Genomic DNA, 21,131 nt, shown 5'->3' with positions numbered 1-21,131 from the left:
AGAGCACACGAACAGGCTGCTCAGGGAGTCTCTCTACAAGGAGACATTCAAAACTCACCTGGACGCGTTCCTGTGTGACCTGCTCTGGGTGACCCTGCCTCGGCAGCGGGGCTGGACTGGATGATCTCCAGAGGACCCCCCCAAAACTGACGATTCTGTGATTCTGTGACCCCCGCGCTCTCGGCCCGGGAGCCCCCAGGCCCCGGCCGGTCCCTGCCCTGGGGCCCCGCGGCAGCAGCGGGAGGGCTCAGCCGCCGCGCTGGGGTCGGGGGGCAGCGGAGCTCGCCCGGCTCCCCGCCCCTCCGCTCCCCTCCCCGCCGAAGCCGCAGGGCCCCGCCACCCCCGGCGTGCCCCGGCACCAAGGGGGCGGCAGGTGCGGGGCGGCCCCGCTGTCCCGGTGGCCGCGGGCCCGGGCGGGGTTGCGCCGCCGCGGATGCAGGCGCTGGCCCGGCGCCAGCGGCATCGGCGCGGGTTGCATCAGACGAGACGCTCCGCTCGGTGTCGGCCGGGCGGCCGCAAGATGCTGCGGACAGCCCCTCGGCTGCTGCGGACCATCTGCACCACGGCTGCGGTGAGTAGCGCGGGGCGGGCGGGCGCCGACCCGCGTCCCCCCGAGCCGAGCCGAGCCCGGGAGCCAAGCGGTCGGGGGGCAACCAGGGGCCGAGCAAGAAGGGGGATGGCGGGAGCGGGTATTTTCCAGGACGTGATGAGTATTGTCTGTGCCGAGGATTTAGCAAAGCGCGCACAGGCACGGCAGGGTCGGGAAAGGGCTCGGTGCGGGTGCAGAGGCTGCATCTCGCCGTTCGGCGAGCGGGATCGCAGCCATCATCTGGGCGCTGCATCGCGCAGGGATGTGCCTGGAAGCTGCGGGGAGCAGGCACCGGCGATGCTGTGATAGTGCCCCGTAATCGTGTGTCAAGAACAATGTGATGCAGCCGTTCTCTGCCTCCCTCGTGCTGGATTTGCCCTGCGAGAAGCTGAAGGCTGTCACCTCAGTTAGAAGGGACCGTGCTCGTTCCCAGTGCCGGAGAGAAGCCCCCCGCCCTGGCCTGTTTCGTTTGTGACCGTGTCATCGCCGGTTCATAGCTCTGGGATGGTGGGTTGCTCAGGGTTGAAGTTGATGGCCTAAATTCCTCTGCACCCCGTGTTTTAGTCTTTTACAGCTCTGAGCATTTGTTTCAAGCCATTTTCTTTACGTCTTGTTGCATATATAGTCTGCAGAACTCCTCTGAGTAACCGCTCCCTGAAAGCCTTGTCCAGTCCAAATTATCCAGATGTGTAGCTCTGGCAAGTGGAGTGAGGCTGGGGGATTTTTTTCTTCCCTAGAGATCGTTCATTGTTTCGTGTTTGGCTGCTCAGTTTCGTGTGAGAACAGCAATCCTCGGGAGGTATCTGCATGAAAGGCGTTAGAATAAGGAGATTTAACACAAGCCTTTTGGAAATGCAATCCAAAAAAAGAGAGAATGAATGAATGGGAACACATTGCCCTGGATGTGTATGTCGATGGGGGCGGGGCTCTACTATAGGTTTCTATTTACAGGCACTGGAATTTAGCACATGTAGGGAGATCTCAATAGAAATAAAGTTGCAGTACTGCTTCTCAAAAGAGGCATCGTTCTATGATTATTTGAAAAAGATGTAACCATCAAATATTTTTAGTTTCACTAAATTCTTATGCAAACTAAGTAAAATACTGTAATCTTTTTGATAATAAGCTTTGGAAGCAGCAGAGTAGAGGTTACTAAATCTTGATTTTTAGGAAATTTAATTAGAAGCTGATAACCAACTGAAGTTTAGATGCACAAACAAAAGAGGCAGTAAGAGAAAATTATTTTTATCCAAAAAGTAAATATTCTCCTGTGGCGAGATTTTGTAACTTTAGACTCTTCTTAGTGAAGAAAATGTAGATGTTGAACTTACCTCCCATTTCTACGATCTAGAACTTGACAAGATAGTTACCAGAATTGGTCAGCCATCTATGCAGTACTTAATTCTATTTGTTAGTTTTATTTCTGTTTAAGTGTTTTGGAGGAAAAATAGAACCAGAATGGAATCGAACATTAAAATACTGTATAACTTTTAATGAGCTATTGTAAAACAAGTTCCAATATGGTATCAAGGGATTATATGGACAGAATTTTTAAATACAGAAGTTTAACTTAAATCTTTGCTCTTGTATTGAGGTGGTGAAACACATGTGAACTTTCAGACACGTTGAACATTTAAGATAAGACTGTTTGTACAAGCACTTCTCAGATTTTATGCTTCTACCTTTATCTTATTTTCTTCATTCAAATCATGAGTGCTTGAGTCAAGGAAACATAATCACTGTTAATCTGTGTTATGTTATAAAAAAAAATAGAAAGTTAAAGAAGAAATGGAAAGTTCAGACAGTGAAAACAAGAGAATTACAGTAAAGTGAAAACTGATTTTCTAAAATCTTGTATTTTGGCAGCTCTGTCATAATAACTATATTAGTCTATGATTAGTCATAAAAGAAAGGCCAGATCTCCCTCAGCCACCTGAACTGCATTGTTTACTATAACCAGGAATTGGGTAATCTTACAAAAGTGCAGCAAAAGATCCACTCTGATGGTACATGACCATTAACCTTCGTGTGCATGCTACACATTCACAGTCAGCCAGGCAACTGCAAAAGAATTCTAATATAATCTCTTAACCCCACTGTCAAAAACAAGGAAAAGTTTTATCTCTGTATATGTTAGTGATGATGATGGAGTATCCATCTAGCACGTTATTCAAAATCAAGATTGTTTTGGTGTTCTTTAACAGAATCCATTTTTAAAGTTTCGTGATGAATGCTAGTGATGGCAGGGTGGCCAAAATGTGTCATTTCTGTGAGACACAAAACATCAAGCTGTTTTTCTTCTCTCTGTCATCTTATAGAACTTTCCATTTTAATTGGGTGTTATGTCCACATTAAATTCTTCTACAGAAATTTCCCACTTCCAGAGGTCTGATTCATTTTAGGAGAGTTTCCAAAAGAAGATATGAATGGCTATAACACCTCATTCAGTTTTTCCACTGTAATTTTTCAAATAAAACAAAAAATGAAGGACTGAACTTGTGGTCTGATCGTGCAAGCCCTTCCACACAGATTTCTTTCCCTTTTTTTAACTCAGTGGAAACCCTGTGCATGGTTGACTTGTGAGTTTCTCTCCTGCTTTCTACCGATGGCAGTGAATGTTGATGCACAGACAGTCTAATCAGATGTCATGCAATACTTCTGTACCATTCAGTGAAGAGAGAGAACTCAAGAATCACTGGTCACATTTACCAGATCCATATTGTGATTGAAACCAGTCCCCATTTGAGTTACTTTCTGTAAGTGTGAGACAGCAAAGCTCCAGACTAATGTTTTTGTGCACTACAGATTTTCCCAGCCTGCAATCTTCTCAGTCTTGCCAGTTTCAGTTTGGGTTTGGTGGGCTTTTTGTATTTGTTATTCATTTGGGGACTGTGTTCTCTGTTTGCTTCTCACCATTTTTTGATTCAGTTCCACAACTCGCAGAAATTAAAGGTGTCGCTTTATTGAAAGTATGTTGATTTACAGCAACTCATGATTTGGAACTGGAACTGCTATGCCATTCCATGTAATATGAGAATCAGATTTATTCACAGGGAAACATAAACTGAAAGTTTAGGAATAGAAGGTGCATATGTTATTAACACTGTGAATAAACTCTTTGTGGAAAAGTAACTCTTTAAGTGGTGATAAATTGGGACTTAAAATTACAAGAAGATTGTCCAAGACCAGAAAAGCAGCAGAATACAGCAGTGAATACTCCGAAAGTATTTGAGAATACTCTAAAAGTGCTTTGAGAAAGAGTTTGGGTAGATTTATAAATGCAATCATATGACATGATTATTTGTGATGGCAGAGGAGAAGATTTATGAGCTAAGAAGATCCCTTCCAGTCTTGTGTTCTTAGACCTTCTGTGTTCTTAATGAGAGATGTTAACGAAAGGACAGAAGTCGAATAACTAATTCTCATCTGGACTATTTTTAACATTTATTCAATATACTAGTTGGGCACTAGTTAGCACAGTACAGAGATCAGAGGATTTCATACCACGATAAACATGTTCAATGACCCAGCAGGTTAATCTTTCTCCAATTTGTCTGCTATAGTTATTACTTGGGAAAGTCTAATTATTGTTTTTTGTAGCAATATTTCTACTGTAAAGATAAAGACATCCATCATAAAGCATTGATAATGAGCACTACCTGCATCTGTTTGGCCTTGCTGGATAAGGATTGCAAGGATAAGTTGTAATTCAGAACAAGGTCTTGTCCTTGTTAAGAACAAAATAGTGGACTATTTGAGGTATAGCTGCCAGCAGTGCAGTGTTGGTTAGTAATATGATCATCCCCAATCTCACAGATGTTTTTACCAGCCAATTATAACAGTCTGTTTTTCCAAGGGCTTGAGTTATGCCCACCTTTGCATCTTACTGCTTGTTTCTACTGCAGTGACACTAGTGCTGAGTAATGCTGCAATACAGAACTGTTTTACTATGCAGTTTCATTTTCAGGGAAAATACTGTCACTGTTACAAATAATTATTTCCTACTGTTTTATATTAAAAAAAAATTAAAAGCACACTTCAGTATTTCTGTAATGGTACCTACCAATTCATAACTCCCTTTTCTAAAGCCAGCTGCACAGCAAAAATGTAACCTGAAACCATGTAAAATGCATTCATAATAAGTCAGCTGTGAAATGAATTGCAGTGTATTGTGGTTTAGAGCAACCTGTTTTTCAGGACATTTCTCTTTGTCATGTGATATGATGGGCAGTGCAGACCATTTGTTATCCAATCAATAACCCACTCAAAGTATCCTCATGTCCCAGCAGCCTAAGAAAGGGAGGAGGAGGGAGGAGATAAACATACAAGTGCCAACTTACAAACAAGACAAATGTCAGTGGTTAAGACATTCATACAGAGCTTTGATTCCTCTAATGGGTCATAATGAAAAAATGGAGGTCAAAGTCCAGTTGTGAAAAATGAAATTAAGAACAAAGGCAGGGAGTGTGTGGTTTTATTTCCTACCTTTCACTCACGCCTTCTAAGAGGAGGGATCTGTATAGTTTGGGTCTAGGAAGAGTTTGTGCCAGATTCAGCTTTGAGGAAGGTAAGTTTTCTGTTTATTCTGTGCAGACCTTTCCTTTTTAAGCAGCTCTGGTAGTCCATTTGTTTTTCAAAGGTCTCCATTTTCATTTTCCAAAAGTTGACTAAAAACACAAAGACAGTGCATATAGAGATAGTTCTGCCCTTCTGCCATGTTTCCATTCCTGCTCCCCAGCTGGCCCTATGTTAGGACTCACGGCAGTGCTATAAATTAGGCTGGTGAATAGATCCAGTTAAGAATAATCTGCATTTTTTTATGTCAGTGCCTGCTTACTTCAGTACCCTAATGCAGCTCTTGCAGCTACAGGAGTACTGGTTCTGGGATAAAGGTTAGAGGTGAGGGGCTGGAGGTAGGGTGGGAGAGGAGCACAACTGAAACATAAATCTAACAGGACTCTGAAGGAAAGAGTAGTTTTCTCAGGAAGCAATCACTTGAAAAACATAGCAATATCTGATATTCTGATATCATCATAGTGTTCTGATTCTAACTATCATAAATTTAAAAAAAAGTGTAGGTGGTTACTTGTACCTGCTCAGCCTGAAAAAGCTTAAATCGTATGTCCAGTATACTGGGATCCAAATGCAGCAGGCATTGGAAGTCCAGCAAGGGAACCACATGTAGGAGGATCAAATGGATGATCATCACCTTTAACTTGGCAGGAACAATGCAAGTTTGTCTTCTTTAGCCTATACACATTAACCACAAGTATTATACCTCAGTTTAATTACAGGGATTTAGAGGGCATGTTCCAGCCACTTAAATTATGCCTAGAAAAAGAGTTTTATGTATGTTTCAAAAAATGTATTTTAATTTCTGACTATGGATAAGATCATGGAGCCTCTCATAAGAAGCAGTGGGTCTATCTAATAAAAATTCTAGAAAAGCCTTATAAGCATCAGTGACAGTATCAGATGATACTTTCATGTGAAGTATGCTCTCTCTGAATTGTATGTTGCCTGTTATTAATCTCAAAAAATTGATTATTATTCCTTCAAAGGTGATTTGGCTAGAAAAGACTATTCCGTTTTAAATCAAACTAAAAACTGACAAAGACAGATCAAGACAGAAACGTAAGCAACACCATATTTTCTTTGCATCCTAGAACATGTTTTGTTTTTATTCTTTTTACCAGGCTTATCAACATAAGCTAAAGCTAGCCCTTATAGGCCAAAGTATTTTTGGACAAGAAGTTTATAACAAGCTGAGAAAAGAGGGACATAAAGTTGTGGGTGTATTCACTGTGCCTGACAAGAATGGACAAGCTGATCCTTTGGGTAAGTGTAACCTTATGTTAAAATGTTATCCAAATGTTAAAATTACAGGTGTACATTACAAATTTGCCTTTCCATGAGAAGGTTGTATCTATATGGGAATGACTTGCATATATTGCCTTTGTTCCACTAAATCTAGTACAAGAACTATGCTTTAACGAACACCAGTCCCAGAACCGGTTTAACCTCATCAGTTTGTCAGTACTTTAAAAAAGCAACTTTTAAAGTAGTTTCTAAACATGCAGGGCTGTATATTAAGATACTGGAAAACCAAAATTAATCTGGATATTTATTTGAATGTACAGCCTAGAGGTAATCAATCTGAACTAGATCTGTATCTTACAGCAAATAGCTGCTGAGCCTGTATTCAAGTGCAAATGTCTGTCACCTGCTTCACTGCGCTGGCTGGGACACTCATGGCATAGAGCCAAGATTGTTTATCCCTGGCTGTCTGCCCTTTTTGGCAAGCTTGTATGTGGCAGTGTACCTGCAGAGCCTATTTCTCTTCCACCTGGACTATGGAAAACACATTCAGAAGGTTGGAGGAGGCTCTGCTGTCCCTTTTTCCATGGTCAAGGTGCATAAGGATTTTTCTAGGCTTACTAAAGAAAGTTTTGCTTATTCAGAATTGTACTCATACTCAGAACCCAGCATGGCAAAGAAGCTAATTTGGAACCACCTGAATTGTCACTTTGGTTTTTGCTTCAGTGACACTAAGACAGTGAGTTAATATGATTAGCAAATAGAAGTGCCAGAATGGAATGTACCTTTACACATAATCTGAAATCAAAACTACATTCCATGAGCTGTTTCAATTCTCTCTTCATTTTGGTTGGAGGGGTTTTTTTTGGTGGTTTTTTTGTTTGTTTGTTTGTTTGGTTGGTTTTAGTATATTGTTTTTTGTTGGTGGTGGTGTTGTCTGGTCCTGACATGTTTTTACAGAACTCTCATGAGGGAAGAATCAAACATAAATTTTGCCTCCTAATGCTGTGGTGTTCACAGACTAGCATGTAGTTCTCAATTCTATCTCATTAAAAGACTTAATCACACTTTGGAAGAATTAGAGAAGGCAACTATTCACTTAGAAAATGAAAAATCGACTATCCATGTCTGGGTTGGATTACATTATATAAAGATTTTATATATGATGTAGCATAACTTGTTTACAGTATATAAATTATTCTTGTACAGCTATTATGCTAACAAATGTAACTAACTAAATCTTCCAATCTTTCAATCATATATTTATTGTAACTAAAACCGCAGATTAGTTTACTCCAATCTCTCCTGATTGGGGGAAAAAAAAAAGAAAATTAAATTACTAGCTATCTTCACTTCCTTTTACTTCCAGATGACTCAAAAGCTTAAGTCTCAAACGTTTTCTAAAGTTTTCTGTGCCCTCAGACAGCTACAGTCTTTGTTTCTAAAAGTAACTTCAGTACACACTAATTTGTGTGGAATGATATTTAAGTAAGTATTTACTTAAGAGTTAAATCGACAAGCTAAAAATGCTTCAGGTCAAGATCAACATCCAATTTCACAGACAAAAAAGCGAAAGTAAAGTATGAATATAGGTCTTTTCTGCTTTCATTGGTACTTATTAGCCAAGTCATAAGGGTGAGCTGAAAGCTGGGATTGACATAAACTGTAAGAATGAGAATCAAAGACAGAATGAATAAAATATATCCAAGCACAAAGGTTTTTAAACAGCATACAGAAAGGCACTGTAGTCACATACTTGATCTGCTTGAGTTGTCATGCAATATGTCTCTGACTTCAGCTTGAATTTGCAACACAAAAAAAAATAAAAAAATCCTGTTCTTGCCCCACAGCACTGGCAGCAGAGAAGGACGGCACTCCTGTTTTTAAGTTCCCCAAATGGAGAGCTAAAGGCAAGCCTATCCAGGAAGTCATTGCAGCCTACAAATCGGTTGGAGCAGAGTTAAATGTCCTTCCATTCTGTACACAGTTTATCCCCATGGATGTTATTGACTGCCCAAAACATGGCTCTATTATTTACCATCCATCCATCCTACCGCGCCACCGAGGAGCTTCTGCAATCAACTGGTGAGTTCTGTGCATCAAAATTACGTGTTTGTCACCTCAGGATGCTGCTCTGCACCCATTGCTCTTGTAAATGCTGCAGTTGACTTGCAACTGCTCTGAAGGAACTTCTCTGGAGCAGCTGACTATTTGATACATGCACTGCACTTCATACCTAGGATTCATTGTTATTTCCAATGCAAGTTCAGCTGTTACTCTGGGAAGATCAGTGGTGTGATCTGTACATTCATATATTTTACTCACATGCACAAATCGACAATCTGGAGTTTCCATAAAAAGGACACTGCCCTTGTACCTCATCCCCACAAACACTAGATAACTATCACAGGAGGGTTTGATACAGACCCTAAGATTTCACAGAGTGGAGGGGAGAAAAGAGAGGAGAATGCACAAGAATAAAACCTTATCTCACAATGCACAAGGTAAGTTCAGATTGTCACCCTGAAGGAACTACACTGCAATAATGGCCACAGTAGACTCAAATCTGGCACTCCTGTGACAACAGAAATGACATTATCACAGTCTCTAAATTAAATAGGAAATTATATAAATATGAAGAAACAATTTTAAAATAATCTTACAGGCGGCATGGTGCCTATCTGAATCCATAGTGTTGTGGATTCAAAGCAAAAGCACACTTAGTTTTGTTTTGTTAACTTTAATCCCTTACTAAGATAAAGTACTAAGCTGAAGTACTTAAACAGAGGTGTTAAGGAGACTATTAGAGAAGTAAAGAATTCAAAAAGTGTCAGTTGTGTCCAAGTGTGTAATGTAAAATAGCATAAGCTCAGAGGAAAATGGGAGTCAGATGGTCCAGAAAATAAAGAACCAACTTTTTAAGGCACAAAATGTAATAACAACAATTCCTCCAAATATGTTAAAGGTGGGAGGTATGTAAGTGATAGAGGTGTCTGATTTAACAAAGGTATTTATAAAAGAGAATACCACAGTAGGAAATCTGTATTGGTATTCAGGATGGAGGAGCTTAAAATGTTACTATCCTACAGTCCTTCTTTTTGTCGAATAAATCAGAACAATTCTCTTGAGCTGAACTGTGAGTAGAAGACATTTCAGTAAACTGATGAAGGAATAAGAATCTCTTATTCAAGACCACGGGGCTTCAGCAAATTTGAAGTTGCAGATTTGAGATTGCTTGCAACATTTCTGTTTCTTAAGATTATGTTGATGCAGGTGACTGGGAAATATCAAAAGCAATACCAGTTTTAAAAAGGCTGAAAGAGAAAGCCAGGAAACTTTAGATCAATGACTGATTTCAATCTGTAATAAGGAATTCACTTGCTGTGCAAATGAGTAAGTGTGATAATGTAAAGGTAAGAAAATTTGAGGTCAGATTCAAAGTTAAAAAATATAACACAATGCACACAAGGGGAAAACCCCCCTGACTATGTGTAAGCAGTGTTAAAGCCAATTGCTGTTACTTAAAAAAGATACCATGGAAGGATCCATTCATTCAAGAGTTGGACTCGATCGTCCTTGTGGGTTCCTTCTGATCCAGAATATTCTGTGATTCTGTGATCTTAAATACTGTCTGCATCTGAGCTGGAACATGAACAAGCTAAGTTCAGAAAAGCCTAAGAAAGATGGTCAAGAGTATAGGACAGCTTTCACATGACTGGAGACAAATTATGTAGTCTTCATCATGGAAAAGAGGTCATTGGGAAGGACATAGCTAGCTGTGTGTTGAGCATGAAAAACATGGAAAGGTGAATAAGGAATGATTGCTCATTCTCATCAGAAGTTAGGGAGCAGCCAGCTAAGACATCAGGTAGTAGGATTTTTCCAAAAAAAGGAGTTACTTTTACTCCATACAGTCTGTTATTAAATTGTGCAACCTCATATCTAGAGAGCTCTAAAAGGTTTTTATGGAGGAGAAGTTCATCAAGGTGTATTTCTCAGAAGGGTGTAGATACAAACTCTCTTTCAGAAAGGCAAAGGTTTGCAGAAATGGGAATGTATTGCAGTGCTGTATCACTCTGTCTTGCTCTATTTTGCATATTCCTTCTGCTCCTGCCCTTCTCAGGTAAAGACCATCATCCCAAGGCCTTTAAACTAAGCTAGGATTTGGCCTTGGCTGTCTGTTCTTGTTTTTCACCCTCTCATCCCTTTTTCTAATCACTACTTTCATATATTGTGGCTACAGCCCTGGTTATGATTAGGCCCTTTATCCCCACAGTGTAACCAAGAAGACCTTTGAGAATTGGGCATGGCTGAACATAACCAGGTACAAGCTAAGGCCCTGGAGTGCAGAGGGTTCCTCACTCACTTCATTTACAGTCTTTTTCAGCTGCTGCCACTCTGTTATCAGCAGCCCTTTGTGGAAGGAGCTGGTGGACAGAGGAGGGGGCACACAGTTCTTATCTTGTCACCTATTCTGCATCAGAGACATTCGCTCATAAAACTTTCTTGTCCATGCTTAGGACATCCATTTCTCACTAGAGTACTCTTTTGGAATTTTTACATAATAAAAAAACAGAAGAAATGCAGCTTAAATATGTGAAAGATCTGATATGAGCAGGGCAAACTCCTGGAAGATTTCACTTCTGTTATATCTGCCAACTTCCTCAGTTGTCTTTGGAGTTTGTCTCTTGTTCAGCCCATATGTACTTCAGTGTACTTCACTCGTTTTAATAATGTAGCTTTCAGTGCTTATAATTAATGAATTTTCCTGTGTAACAGCCAGATCTCAGATGATCCTTGTTACAGCATGGACTGCTGAGGGAATACTTACATGAGATATGTACCACTTAAAATAGGATTGGCGTTTGCATGCAGACAAATGGCTGGAACCATGCAGGAAATATTTTTGTCATCATTTCTGGCTGCACCCTTAAGAACACTTTTCCATATGATTCCAGTCTGATTTTCCATCATTCTGAAACACATGCCAAAGAAGAGCTGAAAAATTTTAGGAGGCTGGAGTTCCCTTTGGGTGCAGAGGCAGATTCTGAGCTGGGGTAAATCAGCACAGGTCTAATGTAAGCATTGCTATGTTCATGCACAGCAGCTGAGAATCTGGCTGGATAGCCTTAATTCCCATAACTTTTCCTTAAACAGTTGCATATCCATCATTTTCCACTCTGAGTTTAACTCCTTTTCAGTGGTGTGATAAATGTACTTTTCTTGTTGACCTACAGAGGAGTCATGAGGCTTAGCTAATAATTACAGTAAAGAATCATGAATTATTAAGATAATATTCTGTTAGGTTCTTCCATCTTTCAAAATCTGTCATAACTGAGGCACACCTTTTTCTCTGTCTTGTCATTAATAATACTTTAAAAATAATTATCACAATGAACTGTGTGAGACAGTCTGGGTTCAGTTGCAGCATTTCCTCTGTCACTTTGTGGAAGCCACACATCAACAGTGTCAAAACTGTGGGTTCCTGGCTGTGAAGTGAGCAGTGAAAGTATAGCAAAGATTGTTAGGATTTTCTTTACTATCTTCCTGAAGAAAATGAATGTGTAACATGTGAGTTGATACTCCTAACTACTTTCATTTTGTCTGTATTTACTGTAAGTCTTTTTTTATGCCCAGGACTTTAATTCAAGGAGATAAGAAAGCAGGATTTACTATTTTTTGGGCTGATGATGGTTTGGACACTGGACCAATACTTCTGCAGCGAGAATGTGATGTTGGCCAAAATGATACCGTGGATGACCTATATAACAGGTTTCTCTTCCCAGAAGGAATAAAGGCTATGGTATGTTTAGCTGTGCTAAATACCAGCTTTTTTAAGAGGAGAAGAGGTTGGAAACAAAAGAAATATAGAAAAGATATATGCATTTGGAAAGACAGAGGTTGGGATACTCAGCCAAATCCTAGACTTCACTGGAACCGTGCAGCTGCACAACAGCTGAGGAAGTGACCTCAGAATATTTGTTGCTGACAGCAGGCAGAGCATATTCTGTTTCCACAGATGGCAAGAAGCTGAATTTGTCTGGAATGTGGCTCTTTCCATAGGTTTCTTAAATGCTTTTACAAGACAAAATCTTCTAAAGGCTCAGAAAAAAAAAACCAAACAGACGTGAGATTTTTAAGAAAAAAAGGCAGTATGATGTTTGAAGCTCAGAGTTCTGGTGGATTGACTTTGGGTTTTCTATGCTTGCCGTTTTTATTTTTTTTTTAAGTGAATAAAAGAAAATGCACAAAAAATACTCATCATTACTCCTTAGAGATTTTTTTTTTTCCTTCCTCCATTTAAATGCAGAAAAATTACTTTTTGCAGAGAGAAAAATGAAAAAGTTGAATGCAATCATACTGAGCCACATTTTTGTTCTGGGGAACTCATACAGGTGCCCTAAGTTTGGTGACTAGATACTCCCATGAAATTTTGGAGGCTATTTCTTTTGCCAGAGAAGCTCAAGGAAACACACAAATTTAATCAGGGCAGCACTGGTCCCTTGAAGTTTGGAAAGACTAGGTTTAGAAAAACCCAAACCAATTCACCTTGTAGCAGAAAGTCTTTTGCTGTTATTCCTAAGCATGACTGAGGAAAAAATGGTGAACCAAGCTAATATTAAATCTTTTACTTTTTCACATAGGTAGAAGCTGTACATCTAATTGCTGATGGTAAGGCCCCTCGTATACCTCAGCCTAAAGAAGGGGCAACATATGAAGGGATCCAGAAAAAGGAAAATGCAGAGGTAGTGTGAAGTAACACTATTTTTTTGGCATAGCATTAGAAAAGCTATTAACTCAAATTACAGTAGCAGCAATATGAAGTTCACATGAATTTTAGCTGAGTTGTTTCTGCTTTTTCCTGGGATACCTATTAGGATGCATGTAATGGAGCCCCAAGTAAAGTTCCATTTTTCTTTCAGCAGTTACATGTATTTAGAAACTTGGTGTCCTATTCAGGATCATGTACAGGCAGCTAAGAGGCAGCTGCAATTTCACTGGATTCTTAATAAGCCACCAGGCTTGTAGATACAACACTGAATCAGGATCACTCTCTTTGTTTTCCAATAGGCCATAGGAAATTCTCTACCAGAAGTACATTTGATTTTAGGAAAAGGGAGATTTGGCACCTTTCCTTCTAGTGCCAAAAAAAACCACAGGCCATATAAACAACACATACAAAAATAATTGAATTTCCATATGAGAATTATTTTATCTAAGCACCCCTAACGCATTAGATGATCTTGTTTGTGGTTGGGAAGGTGTGGTGGTGCATCCTGGCATGTCTTGATTTCCTAGATCTCCTGGGACCAACCTGCAGCAGCTTTGCACAATTGGATTCGAGGGCATGATAAAGTGCCTGGAGCATGGACAACAATAAATGGACAGGTATGCTCTGAAAACCAGAAGAATATTCTTCTCTATACCCTCTTTTTTTACTTTTTTTATTCTAAAATTAGAGATGTCTGCATACAGGTGAATACAAATGGCTGTTACATTGGAGTAGCTCTAATTTGATGACTGTATGTTTTATGTGTATCTAGAACAGGCACCTAAAGAAATACACAGTATTTCTGTGCATAGTAGTTAACAGGTTTTTAGTCACAGAGTCATTTAATTTGAAGAAGGACAAGTACAATATCTGAAAAAAAAAAAAAAAAAAAAAAAAAAAAAAAAAAAAAGACATGGTACAAAGGTACCAAGAGTAGAACCAAACTGAGCCAGTCATTTTGGGAAGCAGGTATCCATTACAGTATAATACAGCCTATGTACAGTGGCCAACATCACAGTATTGACAGCAAAATGAAACACTGAGCTGCTGAAATAACAGAAGGTTTCATTTTAAGGACATATGGGCCTAGGTAGTTTGCAGAAATAAATCTATGAAATTTTATAGAGTGAGTGGTCCCTCACTCTGGGCATGCACTGACAAAAGCTGCTCCCTTTTCCTGTGCTGGTTGCAGCATGCACATTGTTACAGCTCAGCTGCTTTGCAGGTTTAGGCAATTTGCTAAGTTTTCCATGTTCTGAGTTACAAAGATCTAGAAATGTTGTAACATGTTTTCCATGTGTAGGTAATTATCTTTTATTTCTATTATATGAGAGTTCAAAACAGTATCATAAAATTGTTAACATTTAGAACCTGTGCGCTTTTAATTACATTTTTAGGTGGTTACTTTTTATGGATCATCATTACTTGATGCTTCAGTGCCTGCTGGACAAGAGTTGACAATAAAAGGTGCTTCAAGACCAGGCCTTGTGACAAAGAATGGCCTTGTTGTTTTTGGAAATGATGGGAAGATGGTAAGCTCTCAGTCTGGCAAACTTAAGCATAGTTTTAGCAAAAAGGGCAAGTAGCATGGAACTGTCAAACTAGAGAAATCCAGGTGCTTATGACTAACAGCTAATTCACTTGGAGTTTATCAATCCTCTGCCATCCTGCAGAGAAGACATTCATGTTTTGCTTTTCACTCAATCCATAATCATTTCCTATATGGAGTAAAATATATTCTTACTAGGAGAGAATCCAAAAGACAGGTACGAGTGGCCTGTGCTAAATTGCCTGCATCAATATCAGCTTTTCTGTAAGCCATTTATTTCATTATTTCAATCACTGCATTAATGCCTGAAAACTCTTCACCCAAGGATGTACTACCTCCCAAACAATTTAAAACCATATCCTCTCATTTTTCAGGTACTAGTGAGAAATCTGCAGTTCGAGGATGGAAAAATGATCCCTGCATCTAAATACTTCTCTGCTGATGAAACAACTGCCCTGGAACTTACAGAAGAGGAGAAAAAGATTGCAGAAGATATCAGAGTAATACACTAAACTGCTATAATGGGATATTATTCAGACAAAAGCATTAAATACTTAATTTTGGCAAGACATATCTTTTGTTTAGTCATACAAATAATCTTTTGATAAAATATACTCAAAGTTTATGGGGGTGAAGGTTTAGTTATTTATATTAATTCAGGTGGAATTGGGAACTCATTTGTGTATTTGTCTCGCTTTACAAAGTTTCCCTTCAGATACAAGTGATACAAAAACAGTCAGTGCAGGATCAGTAATGGGAAATATCTACAATTCATGAAGGTGGGAATGAGGAGGAACAATCAGAGCTTCACTTCATAGAAGTGAGGTTTTCAACATTGGCAGACTCGGACAGTTCTTGGAATCCTTATTTCTCTGTGGTGTTAATCACTAGGATGTGCTCAGAATGGGCCTGTTGGACAAGCTCCAGGGAGTCTCAGAACAGCCTTCTGAAAGCAAAAGGCAGCAGTGTTCTCCCTGCACCTGTGTGCACTGTCTCTTCTGCCACTACCACACACAAGGGGTTGGCTTCCAGAGGGATGGGAACAGCTGGAGCAGAAAACTCTCAGAGCCAGAGAGAAATTTTTCTGCCCTCTCCTGAAATCTGTCTCTCTGTAGTGTCAGTGGCTTAGCTGAAAGCCATGTTTGTCATTAAAGTTTTGTGCCAGAGCAAATGAATCATAGATGTCTTCCCTTGTGCTAACTCTGCTGCAGGGTTATTAACTTTTGGCACAGGTCATGCTGCTTCATGTACTAATATTTTAAACTGCTGCATCAAGATTACTTTGAACCTGCTTGCCGGCAATCTAATTCATAGCCTGGAGCTATTGAATGACTGAGAAAATTATGAAAAATAAGTATAAACTCAGCAGTTGGTGACACTGCCTGCTAACTCTGAAACTCAATTATAAGTAATTGAAATATTACATTACCAGTTATTTAACTGTTTATTTCTACATCTTATGCATGCAGCTTAAACTACTTCTCAGCTTTGGCCAGGTGCCTGAAATGCCATCAATCCATTCATAAACTGCCCCAGGTCATCCTTGCCTATACTGATGACACATTCCATCATGCAATGGGAACTTACTATTTGGAGGATAAAAAAATCTTTAAAAAATGGGTCTGAAAATTTTTAGCATTGCACCATTCAGGTTTCTTTCCTGAGTAAAATTACCATGGACAAAATACTATATTTTGATCATCTAATTATGAAACTGAAAAATTTCTTGTCTGATATCATGTCTCTAGGCTGTTTGAGACCTTCATAAAATAACTTCATGTTTTAGAAACCTTTGAAATAAGATATGTTGTAGGCACAGATACCATAGAAAATACAATTTGATAAATACTTTCTGCTATTATTCATTATTTCCTCTGTTATTGTTATGTATTATTAGGCTATTTGGAAGGGCATTTTAAGCAATGTTGCTGTGATTGAGGATTCCACAGACTTCTTCAAATCTGGAGCATCCTCTATGCATGTTGTCAGGTGAGAATATTCAAAATAACAAACTTGTAAAGCCAAAGTTAATGAAAAAAAGTTGTCACGGTGCCTTTAAATCAGTGGTGTTAAAAAATAATCCCTCTGTGTTTTCCAATATTCTTACTATTCCCTTTCTTACCTGTACAGTTAAAACATGTACAGTTCTTCTCACAAAGTTATGAGATATTGATGTAATCCTGCTCTTTCTACTTAAGAAAAATTCCCCTTAACCTCAGGAACATCATCCCCAGGGGAGATTGGTGATGCCCAAACCTGTCTGCATGCCGCCACAGGTATCTCCAGACCAGGGGACTGACTGGGAACATGAGCAAAGAACTCTCCCAGAGGGAAAGAGAAACCTTTCACAGAAAGAATTGAGCCCATGCTTAAAGAAGCACTGAGTTTATCATGACTTGGGTTTGCCTTCTTTTTGCAACACAGACCATGATATAAAACCAGCATTTTTTAAACAAACTGATTATTGTGTTGATTGCTTACCAATCTCAATGTCCTCCATATATTGATTGGAGTAGTCCCAAATACTGCTTTTCAGTGGCATATCAATATCTTCTTGTAATTGTTTTTCAAAAGTTTACCTAAGAGTATTCCAGAAGTGACATTTTCTTTTTCCTAACATCTACAATTAAATCAACAGATTTCAGTAAAATGGATAACTTCTATGCCCTTCTCAGAGAAACACACACACAGACACACACATATTTACATGCATACAAACTGAGGCCCAGTTTTGATCCCTTATGACCTTCTAATGATTCAGTTATCTGGAGAATTCTTTCATTATTAATTGAAGTTTTTCCTTCTTCCAAACCTTTAGAATGCTAGAAGAGATCAAACAGAAGCATAGTGGACTTCAGCTACAGAATGAAGATGTGTATATGGCCACTAAGTTTGCAGACTTTATTCAGATGGCTGTCAGAAAACTCAGAGGAGAAGACAAAGAGGAAGAGTTAGTCATTGACTATGTAAGACCTTTTATTTTGTACTTAATGCTTAGTCTTTCTTGGGTTTTAGAGGTGGGCAGACAATGCATTCAATTATACTGCTTGATGCAGTAGGAAAACAAAGAACTACTTGGTTATACAAACTTCTGTATATTTCCATTACATATTACTTCTAACAGCCACATATACAGGCTAAAATGTGTCTGGATATTGGCTGCACATATCAAATACTTGTTCAGGTACATTAAACTATTAATGATTATACATTTAAAATAATTTGTTGTTTGTTTCATCCAGGTTTCAAAAAATATGAACAACATGACTGTGAATATGCCATACCAATGTTTCATAAATGGGAAATTTATAAATTCTGATGATGGAAAAACATATGACACTATAAATCCAGCAGATGGATCAGTAAGTAATTTCTAAATATGATTGATACCAGTTCATTTCATTGGTTTTGCCTACTAAAAAATCTCAAACATTACCCAAATATTGCTGATTTTTCAACAATATACTAAATGGAACAACCCCTAGAAATAATTTTAATTTTCAATTTACTTCACATTTTGTGTATTCTACAATTTTTTCCATTTGAGTCAAGCTGCAAAGCAAAAATAACCTACTTCCACTTCAATTATTATATCACTTTTCACACTCAGCTGAATATTTTACCCTGATTTCATTCCTGTTTAGCTTTGCAAACAGAAATTGCTGAAGTTTATTTGCTAAGGAAGTGTTTCTTTTAGGATATTTGGTATATTTTCTGTCAGTAATTAATTTCACTTTTTTAAAATTTTTTTTATAAATCTGATACCTTAGAGTCATTTGACATTAAAACATCCCTTTAAATTCCCAGTACAAAAAATAATTTTTCAATAAGAAAATGCATACTGTTGCACTTCAGCCCTGAACTACCCAATATTGGTTGAGCAACTCATAACTGTGAATTATAAATAAGAGAAGTGATTTTGATGTCCATGTAGTTGCCATTTAATTAAAAATAAAATAAAACAACAACAACAACAACAACAACAACAACAATAATAATAATAATTATATATATATATATGAAATAAAATAAAGTCTGCTGGAATCAATGACACAAATTTCATTATCATCAGAAGTCAGACTCCAATACTTTTCCTGAAACTCATCATAGAATGGAACAAAAGTCATAACAATTTTGTATGAAGATTTACAATGTGTGTATTTATAGAACACAATCATCTTAAAATACTGTGTGTTTGTGGTGGTTTAAGATAACAGAATCTCCATTTCTTAAGAATGGAACAAGTTAAAGGAACTTGTTTTAGCATGTTTAGATATTAGATTGTGATACCACATATAAAGGCTTCCAGCTTCCATAATATCACATTGATTTCACATCGGAAAGAGAGCATCAGATCCAGCGGGACAATGCACCTTGCTTTGAAGAAGAAGAAAGCTTGAGGCATCTGAGTCCCTGCAGTGTCCTCCAAATTCTGCCACCTCAGTTGTAATCTGAACTTCTTGCAGCCTGGCTCACCCACAACAGTCACCACAGATGAGGATATTAAGCATTTGCTTATACCCATTCTTGAAGTTTGGGAGGAAGGAGTAACTCTGCATCCCAATGGTTCTTCTTCTTGAGCTAACACAATGCTACCTTTGCACAGGTAATAGCCAGTGTTTCTTCTGCCTCACTGGCTGATGTTGACAAGGCAGTGGCAGCAGCAAAGGAGGCGTTTGAGGATGGTGAATGGGGAAGGATGAATGCAAGGGAAAGAGGGCGACTCATGTACAGGTATGTACAAGACAGCTTGCATTTGTTTCATTTTCTCAAATCTTGCTCTGTTTTGCTGAAGAATTGTTGTAAATGTTTCCTGAATGCAATGGATGCTCCTAATCCCACAGTCAGAGGCTCCAGACTAGTCAACTTTTCACCCCCATTCACAATTGATTTACTTCAGTGTACCAGCCTCAGGTCTAAGCTGGCCAACTTTCTTGTGGCAGAGAAGAATCTTGTGGTCTCTCACTGCCACCATTCTTTCATTATTATTTATGAATGGAAGCAAAGAATTTGAGGAAAATGTATTTTAAATACTTGATGTCTTCATTTAAACTATATGAGGTTTGTTACAAGGATTGAGAATTCCCTTGTAAACCCCCATCCTTCCATATAAATGAGGCTAAGCTTTAAAAACAGTCTCCCTGAGTTAGGTAGGCAGAGATTTGACCTTGCTAGGCCTGCCTGCACATGCACTCTGTACAGTAAACATACAGCTACAGTATGCCACTAATTGTGAAGTAGACTGTAACTGATGCTAGATTTTCCCAGGATCACAGGCCAGCATCTGGCTAAAGACCCACTGTGGAGATGTGTTATGGTCTGCAGTGGATAAATTGTGCGGAAGTTCTCTAAGCTGATTCCAACATTTACACTTTTATCTCTTTTTTGTATCTGTCTCACTGCGTCTAGTTAATGCCTGGTTCTTATTTTTGGCTGTGTTGCTATTGGTTCAGAACATAAGCAGGGGTTTTGTTGAATTAATGGTATTTTAATGCTGAGGTTTGATTATTGAAGGGGAAGGGGTATCTTAGAAAGATGGTAATACTGATTAGATAATGTAAGCATGATACTGGAGGCAGCTAATAAAACCTCAATTATTAGAGATTCTCCATATGCAGTATGATACTTCTCACAAGCACAGGGAGAACACTGTTTTGCAAACTTCAGGTGACCAGAAGCATCAGAGCTTCCCTACACAGAGAGCCTCTTGTGTGGGCTATATTAAAACCTTTTGTTGCTTTTTCAGGTCTAAACATGCAAATTAATGAGTAGACATGAGTAAAGAAGCTACTTTTTCAGGTTGCTACTCCCGTAAAAATGCCAGATTTTACAAGACAATGCAGGAATTTTAGCAAAAAAGAATGAAAGCAAAGCCAAAAATTCTGCTTATCTTATAAAGTGTGTGACCAGGCCATGAAAAAAGGCCTGCAGGACTCTTACACAGTTAGTAGTCTTCACAAGAGAAAATGGGCAAGTCTGAACATTAAATAGAGCCGGTCACTTAAGTTTTTCATAAGTTGTACATATCCAAAGCATGCATAAACTTGTGTTTAATTTGCATCAGGAATGTAAAGTGCTTGAGAGACGGAGTTAACTCTGCCCTAAAGAGAAAATTTTAAGGTGTGAAAATTCCTGCTCTGTTTTATACTTGGAAGATTTGCAATAGCTATATTAGGTATATGGAAAATGCAGTTCCCCTACACCACGTAGGTAATCCCTGGATTAAAAGCTTTGCTTAGGGAACTCATTCTCTAGGATAAAACACCAGAGTGTTTATATTGCAAACCATTCCTTGTGGATAAAAGCCTCTCTAGATCACCTTAATTGAAATAAGACCCCTTCTTCTCTGGCCTCTGTTCAAACTGAAGATTTTGAGTGCTGAGCCAGAGTGCCATTAAAGCTCT

At 38.9% G+C, this 21,131-nt stretch overlaps 1 protein-coding gene across 1 annotated transcript in view; it reads left to right on the top strand.

Moving 5' to 3' along the window:
- The first annotated feature begins 498 nt into the window (after positions 1-498).
- Positions 499-21,131, top strand: part of LOC131573692 (mitochondrial 10-formyltetrahydrofolate dehydrogenase) — a 29,705-nt gene continuing 9,072 nt past the window's right edge. The window contains exons 1-12 of the mRNA XM_058827888.1: positions 499-571; positions 6,286-6,427; positions 8,257-8,491; positions 12,044-12,209; positions 13,051-13,152; positions 13,706-13,795; positions 14,576-14,710; positions 15,102-15,227; positions 16,625-16,716; positions 17,546-17,693; positions 17,970-18,089; positions 19,334-19,461. Of these exons, the coding sequence (XP_058683871.1) occupies positions 521-571; positions 6,286-6,427; positions 8,257-8,491; positions 12,044-12,209; positions 13,051-13,152; positions 13,706-13,795; positions 14,576-14,710; positions 15,102-15,227; positions 16,625-16,716; positions 17,546-17,693; positions 17,970-18,089; positions 19,334-19,461 (1,535 nt within the window). The 5' untranslated portion in view covers positions 499-520. The remainder of the gene's footprint in view (positions 572-6,285; positions 6,428-8,256; positions 8,492-12,043; positions 12,210-13,050; positions 13,153-13,705; positions 13,796-14,575; positions 14,711-15,101; positions 15,228-16,624; positions 16,717-17,545; positions 17,694-17,969; positions 18,090-19,333; positions 19,462-21,131) is intronic.

Source organism: Poecile atricapillus, chromosome Z (genome assembly GCF_030490865.1).
Source record: "Poecile atricapillus isolate bPoeAtr1 chromosome Z, bPoeAtr1.hap1, whole genome shotgun sequence".
Lineage (NCBI taxonomy): Eukaryota > Metazoa > Chordata > Aves > Passeriformes > Paridae > Poecile > Poecile atricapillus.
Note: the sequence above shows the minus strand (reverse complement) of the source record. Positions and strands in the feature narration are given on the sequence as shown.